At 28.8% G+C, this 9,403-nt stretch overlaps 1 protein-coding gene across 1 annotated transcript in view; it reads left to right on the top strand.

Moving 5' to 3' along the window:
• Positions 1 to 2,939: 2,939 nt before the first annotated feature.
• Positions 2,940 to 9,403, top strand: part of LOC130900723 (abhydrolase domain-containing protein 2) — a 51,495-nt gene continuing 45,031 nt past the window's right edge. The window contains exon 1 of the mRNA XM_057811532.1: positions 2,940 to 3,250. Coding sequence (XP_057667515.1) covers positions 3,096 to 3,250 — 155 coding nt within the window. The 5' untranslated portion in view covers positions 2,940 to 3,095. The remainder of the gene's footprint in view (positions 3,251 to 9,403) is intronic.

Below are 9,403 nucleotides of genomic sequence, written 5' to 3'. Positions count from 1 at the left end.
GACAGACTCTGAAATCGAGAAATCCCAATTTTTAATTTCATCTAGTTTCGAATTCTAATTTCTAATCATTAATTAAACATTAAGGTAAATAACAACATTGCTCATTTATATAGATTTTACTTTAAACTAGTTACTCTTAGAGATGCTCAGACATCCGTGCATTTTAGTGGCAGATGCAGAAGACAGCGTTAACGGCAAATAATAAAAAAGTCTTAAGAAACGACAGTTAAAATTATAGAAGAAGCAAAATAAGAAAAATGAAAGAACCAATATAAAATAAAAAAGTACAGTTTCGAAAAAGTGAACAGTTTCAGATACATAGACACTATTGTAACTTAAAGAAATGACGGGTCACCGCAAACAATCTAGGAATACAACAGATTTATTATAAGAGACAACAAATTGAGTTTTGGTAGACTGTTATCATCTATGACGTGAAAACAATGCGTCTAACGAAAAAATAGCGCTAAAGAAAATAGATGAGAATTAATATAAAAGATTAAAGAATGAGGAACTCAGGATATAAAGGAAGGACAAAACATACAAGTTAATAAAATCCCCGAACATGAAATAGTATGAACTGTTAGGGAGTCGGCAGCGGAAATCTATAATAAAAAAAAAGGAAAAAAATGGTATGTAGTCTAAAAGGATTAGCAAGAATTAGATGCAAAGTCCAAGTGAAACAAGGCATAAAAGAAATGGAAGCTAAAAGCCACAAAAATATTTAGAAATATGAAGAAAGAGGACCATAAGAAGTTATGTGGAGTGATTCACCCCAATAAAAGAATTGAAGAGCTCCAAGACACAACATTCACATCAGAATACTTTTGGCCTTATTTGTATCTATTCATATTTAGTGGATTAGTGGATAGAGGTAGAATTCTAAAATCGAGAAATTTTAGTCAATAATGCTTCTATAATGGCGTCAGAAAAATAAGTAATGAGAGCTTTGTAAAATAAGCTAAATAATAAACAATAATCACTCATATAATGTGATTTATATTTAAAGCAGTTTTTCCAAAAAATAATTAATTGGAAAACAGGATATTTATAAAAATTTAGCTGGTTTGTTGCTTTTTGGTACATTTTTAAAAACTTTATTGTTTATAGGCCAATTTAATCATTTTATGAAATTAATATTAAATGCTTCAATTTCTACATCTTAACAACTTAATTTATGCATAGAAAATGTTTGTTTTTATATAATTCTCAAGTTAATTGCGTTAAAAATATTTTGTTTTTTTCTTTTTACATATTTCTGCAAGAATTACAGCAATAACATAAAAACTTCTATACATGAGAAATTTTCACATTTTCCTATGGTATATGTAGTTAATCGTAGAAGACCATCCGAGAGCTGAAATTTGCAATTAGTAACAGAAAACAAAAAAAATGTAGGACTAATCAAAATAAAACGACACAAAGCCTATTTAACTAGATACAAGAACTGCAATCATTTGTTTTTGTATTATAATATACATACATTGTTAATTTGCTAATTCAATAGCAATCACTTGAAACTTATAATCTCATAAACTGGTGACTATAATGAATTAGATCAGGAAAAAATAGAATGCATGCAATATAAACATTTTTTTCAAGTGCGACAATCGTATTATCTCCAAGAGGTAAAAAAAGTTCTTTTGCTGTTATCCTGATTCTGATTTTAGAGTACTTGAAATGAGAAAAATGAAAATGCTGCTAAACAGGATAGTTTTATACAAACGGTTTTAAAAGCGGTCTAATATCTAGTTAAAAAATTAAAGGTCCACTTGAGAAACAAAATGCTAAAATCTATTAAAAAATGCTGAAGTTGATAGGATCTTTATTACGAGTTGTAGTGTTTGCAAATTAAGGGTACTCCTCATATGTTGCACTGTTCTTCAAATAGTGTACTAAATAGAAGTTTTCCATATATTTTTATCAAAGAAATGAAAAATTGATAGTGCAAATTTAAAGCAGATTCACAATGGTCGTGTCCTTCAACTAACATTAATGATCTACTTCTATTACCTCTAATATTCACACTTATTTACTCTATTATTATAACTGTGTTTTCCTCCATTTCTGTTTTCGAAATAACGAAAATAGGTTTTATTAATGAATCGCCCTGTATGTCTAGCAGTAACAATTTTATTCAAGTAATGTATAATTGAAATGTACTAAAAAAGTTATTCTAGAATTAAAAAACTGCCAGATGTATGTGGTACGTAAATTAATCAGTAATATATGTGTTTAACCTACATTATGTTAATAAATTTTCTTATCTAAACTAAAAAATGGACAATAAAAGCAGGTGAATCGATCAGAAACAAAGTGTATTCTTTTTTAAAGTGTGAAATATGGACATTGGCGATGAGTTGAGAAAGGTAAGTCAATTCATAAGTACATATTTTTAGTTACATTAGCTGCTACTCCTGTTCTTCCCAACCAAAGGAAATAGGCAAAACATCGATTAGGAGTAAAGTCAACATGTGGGAATTTCCAATTCCCTTTTTTAAAAATTATTATTCAAGTTTTCAAATATCGATTTCAACTCTTGCATTCCTATTCTTTTTTATGAACTAATCGATTTAGACTTCTTGAAGAGAATAAAATGATTTTTGATTTTTCTAAAACAGAATTGTCAATTCCTTAAAAGAATAGAAAACCCTTTAGAACCATAAAAGCATTGAAAACGCGATTTTTTTGTCTATAAAAGCATCCTACAGAATTTACACAAGATTGATTTGACGTTAGTTGTTTGGATATTTTGCAACTTAGTCGGCCAAAGTAGCAGTTCCTTGACTATATAGTCTAAGTTTTTATAGCCTCTTTTATTGAGAGAAGAAGAAATATTAGATAAGACATAGCTGTAAGATGAGTTGCCTACATATTTTAATTGAAGTTATATCGATTGTAATCGAAATACTGTCAAGTGTCAATGTAATCATACCTATGGTTGACTCAAAACATTAATCTTTAAATTTATGTTCTGTGAATACAAATTGTTTGTAGAGTTGATTGTTGTATTATGGTTATATTCATTACTTAATAAATGATTTAATGTCAGTTAGTGTTGTGATTTGATATTAATCGGTCGTGTTGTGACAACTATGTCGACGGTATTACTAGCTGCCGTAGCTGTCATCATATGCATTCTTTTCCGAATTTTAAATGTAAACAGTGAACCACAAAAGCCTTCGATATGGTGCTGTGATAATAAGTTTTTGAACAACATTCAGAAAATAGCACCAATTCTTAATGAACAGTGAGTACTTGTTAAATTTTAGCTTAATAACTTTAAGGAAGAAACATACGATTACAGGTATATTGATTATTAGGGAGTTTTTCAGCTTCCATTTGCTTACAGAAATGGCTATTTATAGGAATACAGTCATAATTATTGTTTTACACATATATCTTTATTGTTAATCATTTTTATTGAAACCCAAATTTGGATCGAAATAAATATTTACTAGAAATAAGTTTACAATTAATTAAGATCAGAAATATCGATAATCTATAAAATTTCTTATCATCAATATAAATATGTATACATATATATTGTATATATATATATATATACAAAAAATGAAATGTCACAATTTGAGTTTGTATGAATTACCTTTCAGAAATTCAGTTATTGTGTTGATTTCCAGTGAGCTAATAATTTTTTTTATTATAAAATAACAAGATCATTTGGTGCTTTTTTTTGTAGAGAAATTTCCAAGGAAATTCATTTCCAAATATACTAGCATTCACTTTCAGTTGGTCAAGCAAAACCATGGCCCTATTATGTTCTTACACCTGCATGATAGAAAAAAGACCACACTTATTCAACATGCATCATAATTATACCTACAGCTTGATCCTTTTACATGAACTTATCCCATCTAAACCAACCAATAGATGGAAGATAAACTACAACCACAACTAAATTGGGTATAAACACATGCACCACCCAGTCATGTTGTCTTCTTCTAGATCACAGAGTACATAAGATGCAACACAAGGAGTAGGCAGATTGGAGCTTCTTTGTTACAAACTCATGAAAATGGCTTCAATAATTAATCTAAAATATTGGGATCTATACTTATGAGTATGAAATTGGTCAATTTCATTTTCAGGATAGTGAATGGATATTATGAATAAGATTTACGGAGCTAGCCTCATTAGACTCATTAAAAATTTGATCATTATATATATATATATATATATATATATATATATATATATATATATATATATATATATATAAATTTCTTATTTCTTAGACCTTTTGATATATTAATACATCTAAATGTTCTTGATTTTAGGTCTCATCTGTTTCAAAATTAGTTTTTATTGATTTGATAGTTAAAGAAAGATAAATTTTGACGTTTAGACTTTTCTTTAAGTCTTTATAAAAATATCTTGATACCTATTTTCACAGTTGTTAACCAACTTGACCCATAGAATGGTTTAACAATTAATCTCATAATATGAAATTTATTGGTGTTATCAAGCCTAGGCAAGTCAAGTTGCACATGATTTGTTTCTCTTCTCATTTGGCATTCCTCACATACAACATTTGCATGTAGGTGGTCAAATGTTTTCACTATTCTGGTATATTATTACCCACTTCTGTGATTATTTTGATTTATACATCATGTGTGAGCAGTGCAATGAAGTAATATATAATTTTAAAAAATTCATTTTTTGCTAGAAAAATTTTAATTTAATTTATTTGTAAACAGTATTACTATAGGGTTTCTATTATAGGAAAAAAATAAGAAAATTGTCTTTTGTTGAAAAAACTTATCAAAATAAAGACCAATCAGATAATAGATCAGATGCAATTGATATAGACCAATGTGATAACAAAATTAAATTAAAGGAGGAAGTCAATAAAATTGAATCTTCAACCAGGGAAGATGAAGTTCCTAACAAAAAAAGGCTAGGGTTATTTCTGATTCTGAAACTAAAAGTGGAGATGAAGTTTTTCATTATACAGCTTCTAGTAACAAAAGAGCTAGAGTTATTCTGATTCTGAAATCGAAAATGATTTAGACTCTATTGATACATCTCCTGATGAAGGAATTTTAGCTAAAAAAGCTGCTGAGACTTTATGGGAAACATTGAACTAAGGCAGAAACTTAGGTAGATTATTTGATTTATAATACCATATTTAAAGATGTTTCTGATCCAACCACCCATGCTTATTTTCATAATTGATGAAGTTAAGATTGCATGTATAAAATCATGTACCGAACTGAAAGCTCCTCAAGTTTTGAATGATAAGGAATGACCAGTTACAAAAGTACAATTGTGGGGAAGGTTTATATATAAAAAATGTTTTCCATGAATTTTTTGATAATAAACATTTCATTTAAATTGATTTAGAACCATTTTCTTTGCAAAAAACCTCAATTTTCTGGTATGACTCACTTCAGTAAAAATAGGTATATAATCTATAAATCTAGTGTTAATATAAGTCAAAATTGTAATAACCATGACATGATTTTAATTGGATATTACTAATTGAGGTCAAAAGATTGCTCTTGAATTTATATAACTGTTTAGATTCATAATTAAACACAGTATAAATAGAATTAATCATTAAAACGAATAATTATGATCAAAATTAATAATTTATCCTAGTTTTAATAATTGCAATGTATGATAAGGTTGAATGACCCACTCTTGCCATTATTTCCTCATTTATACATGCCATAAAACTATTGTGAAATATGGTCTTTGAAATTAGTTGTAGCATTGTTATATTAGGTCATATATCAGGAGAAACATAAGTATTGGGTCACTGTTCAAAGTTTAATTGTATACATAATTTGAAAGTGCCTCTCCCATGACAACTCAAAATAGAGAAAATGTTTTATTCGAATCTTAGTTACATTATATTCTTTTATAAAAAATATTGAATCAATGTTTTTTTATATTTACTTAATAATAGAACAAAATCATAAATACGTATGATGATCCTATTAAATTTGTATTAACCCTCTTAGTATGGTCTTATCATTTTAATTAATGATTCCGCAAAGGAAACAAATTCTAAATCACTGAATATCATAGTTACAAAAGTAAAGGCGCAGAATATTATTACACTATTAATTATAATTATCAATAAACACTATCTACACTACATGTGGTCTGTTCTGTTTTCAATAAAATGCAAATTAAAAGTTTTTAGAAACAATGAACATGGCAATTTTCATGATTAGAATATAAATTTGGATGTATGTTTCTCTATTAATATGCAAGAGTAAAAGTTTTTGTGTTATTTCACAATACTTGGTGAAGTATTATGATATCAGCAAATTTCATTGTTTATGCTGAATACTATATTATGGTTTTCTGAATTTAGGTTATGTTTTAATAAAAATTATTTTAAATATACTTTTCAGGCTCTGAAATTATTTTCAATGCAATGGTTATGTACCTTTTCCGACTTGCTTATATATTTTAATGTGTAATAAGTTGATTTAATACAGTTTATACAACTGTTATATTTAGTTGCATTATCAACATTCTCTCATCCCCATAATATAGTGAATTTTCTTAGATAGATAGATAATATATAAATAAAATTATTTCTAATAACTTTTTCCTGCTATTTGTTAAAAAATATTTCATTCAATTAACAAAATATTCTCATTAGTAAGTAAGTAAGTAGGTTTAAGTATTTATATTGAAATATCTATTTCACAAAAAAATTCCAATGCTGTAGAGCAGTGGTCGCTTACTTTTGAGCCTATAAGTTAGTTTACATAGAATATATAAATTTTCTAGTGCACACATACATTTCTACTAATGAAATCTAAATACCTGATAGTAAGTTAAAATAAAATTAAAATGATGTTTCTTCTTCTTCCTGCTGTGTATAGGCATCATTGCCTGTTTTTCTTCACCTCATTGCCTCTGTTTAGTCACCTGGGAGGTTGTCACTCCATCTTTTCCTAGGTCTTCCAAGGCTTCTTTGTCCTGCTGGTGATTTGTCCCTTGATATTTTCACAATTCGTTCTTCCGTCATGCGGTTAATGTGCTCAAAATGATGTTTAGAGAGTATATTGTAGAAGCCATACTGATGCAGTTGTCCAAATATTCATTGGCCACTCTGTTTCTATATTTGTTTTTAATAAACTCTCTTCAAAAATACAGTAGTCGAATTGAGCCACAATCAATGTGCTTTTAAAATCTCGGAATCGTTTATTACATTTTTATTTTAAATCTGGAAGAATTTTAAGGTATTCTGGGTTATTGCTGAGATGATGTGGAGGATTTTGTTTGTCTTCAAACTAAGAAAGTGGTAAGACAGAAATTTTGGCATGTTACTGTCTTTACAACACAAGACAATAAAACCCTTCTCAATACCTGTCAATGCAGGAGCACTATCCGTAGCTAAGTTCAATACCTTCTTCACAGCAAGTTACTCTACACTCTAGTCTTATTTGTAAGCTTAACATTTTTCCTCAATTGTATGCTTATTCCTTCTAAGATTAAAATCCATTGCTTCTTTGATCTACCTGGTTATATAATTTGTTTTCCCAAGTTTTCACAGCTGCAAACTTCTTTGAATGGCATCAAACAACTTGTGTGAAGTTATCCACGGATTTCTATCACGAATATTTTTTGATAAAATAAACTGAACTTTTTCGAAATAATGTTAATACATGAGACATAAAAGGACATTATAACAGACTACATAATTTTACTACCAAAAATTGAAGATTAGGTGGTTAAAACGTTTTCAAACACACGTTTTTGTATATATTTCACGATTCTGAATCGAAGACCCAAAAAATATTTAACTATTATAAGGGTAACCTAATTAAAAAACAGAAAACTAAAAATTGTGTTTGAGCGCTGACACGCATAGCTCTTTTTGAAATCGAAGCACCAAAATTTTTATAAATTTTCTTTAACTATGGAAAAGGACATTGAATTGAATTATGTTACTAGGAGTAGAAGGCTATCATTATTGTTGAATTCAGATTCTTGCACTGCCGAGGCTGTGCAAACTGGGCGAAACATATAACGAGTCTTCTGTTCCGAGTGACATATACTATTTTTTCTTCAAGCGGAGGTGTACATTGAAATTCTTCTTCTTGAGACATTTTTACAATACACTTTTCAAAACTGACAAACATCAAATTAAATAGAAATTAAGTAACCATCATGCCCATAATAAGGCGTTGCTATCGTTTCTCATTATTTTCTTACTAGTACAATAATGAGCATTCATTATCTATCAATGAGAGAAATAAAAAAAGTAGGGGTCACAATTTTTTTACGTAAGTGTCTGACGTACTCGCACAAATAAATCGTAGAGATCAAATTCATGAAAATTTCATGCCCTACACAATGGCGGAAGTCGATTTGTGAAATGAAAATATTTCGACTTGAAATTTTCAAAAAATGAAAATTTTTTCGAAAGGTCGTTTTCTAACTGGCAAACATACTGAAAATAGCAGTATCGAGATCAAAACATAGCGAAACTGTCGGCTATAGAACATTTACGTTTTTTCAGATTCGAAAAATTCAAAATGGCGGCCGCAAAAATCTTATATATATGATTTTTTTTTCAATCCCGCCTCCTTTTGGAAACATTAACGATATCGAAAAACGCGGTTTGTTGCAATCGATAGGGAAAAAGTTTCAGATATAAAATAAATACTGATTTTTTTTAATGCAGCCAGTGACACGTTCTTTCAAATCTGTATCTAATCATTACACAGGTGTAACAATCTAGTGCAACAATCAGAATTTAAAAATTTTTAATAATACGGTCACAGTATGATACGAACTTTGAGCTTCTATATCTCGGCAAAAAAATTTTTTTTAATGTTTAAAAAAAGTTATGTGATTTTTTTTATTTTATACCTAAAACTATAACTTTTCCCCTATCGATTGCAACCAACCGCGTTTCGATATCGTTAATGTTTTCAAAAGAACGCGTGATTGAATTAAAATCATATATATCCGATTTTTGCCGCCGCCATTTTGAATTTTCCGAATCTGAAAAAACGTGAATTTTCTATAGCAGACAGTCTATGTTTCCCTATGTTTTGATCTCGATACTTATATTTTCAGTATGGTTGCCAGTTAAAGAACGACCTTTCGAAAAAATTTTCATTTTTTGGAAAATTTCAGAGTCGAAAAATTTTCATTTCACAAATCGAATTCTGCCATTGTATTTTGATCTTTGATTTTTTTGCGGAAGTACGTTATAAAAAGTTATAAGCAAAAATATCATCGAATTTTAGTGCTTTCAAATGTGCTTGTAAGCTACTTTTCGAGTTTTCACGGGATTTGGTCAGAAATCTAGGAACGATGAAGGGTCGATGCACTTGCACTTGCGCCACTACTTTTTTTAATTTTCTTCTTATATACTTACTTCTCCGTACTATATGGAATATCTCAG

The sequence above is a fragment of the Diorhabda carinulata genome, chromosome X (genome assembly GCF_026250575.1).
Source record: "Diorhabda carinulata isolate Delta chromosome X, icDioCari1.1, whole genome shotgun sequence".
In the NCBI taxonomy this organism is placed as follows: Eukaryota; Metazoa; Arthropoda; class Insecta; order Coleoptera; family Chrysomelidae; genus Diorhabda; species Diorhabda carinulata.
Note: the sequence above shows the minus strand (reverse complement) of the source record. Positions and strands in the feature narration are given on the sequence as shown.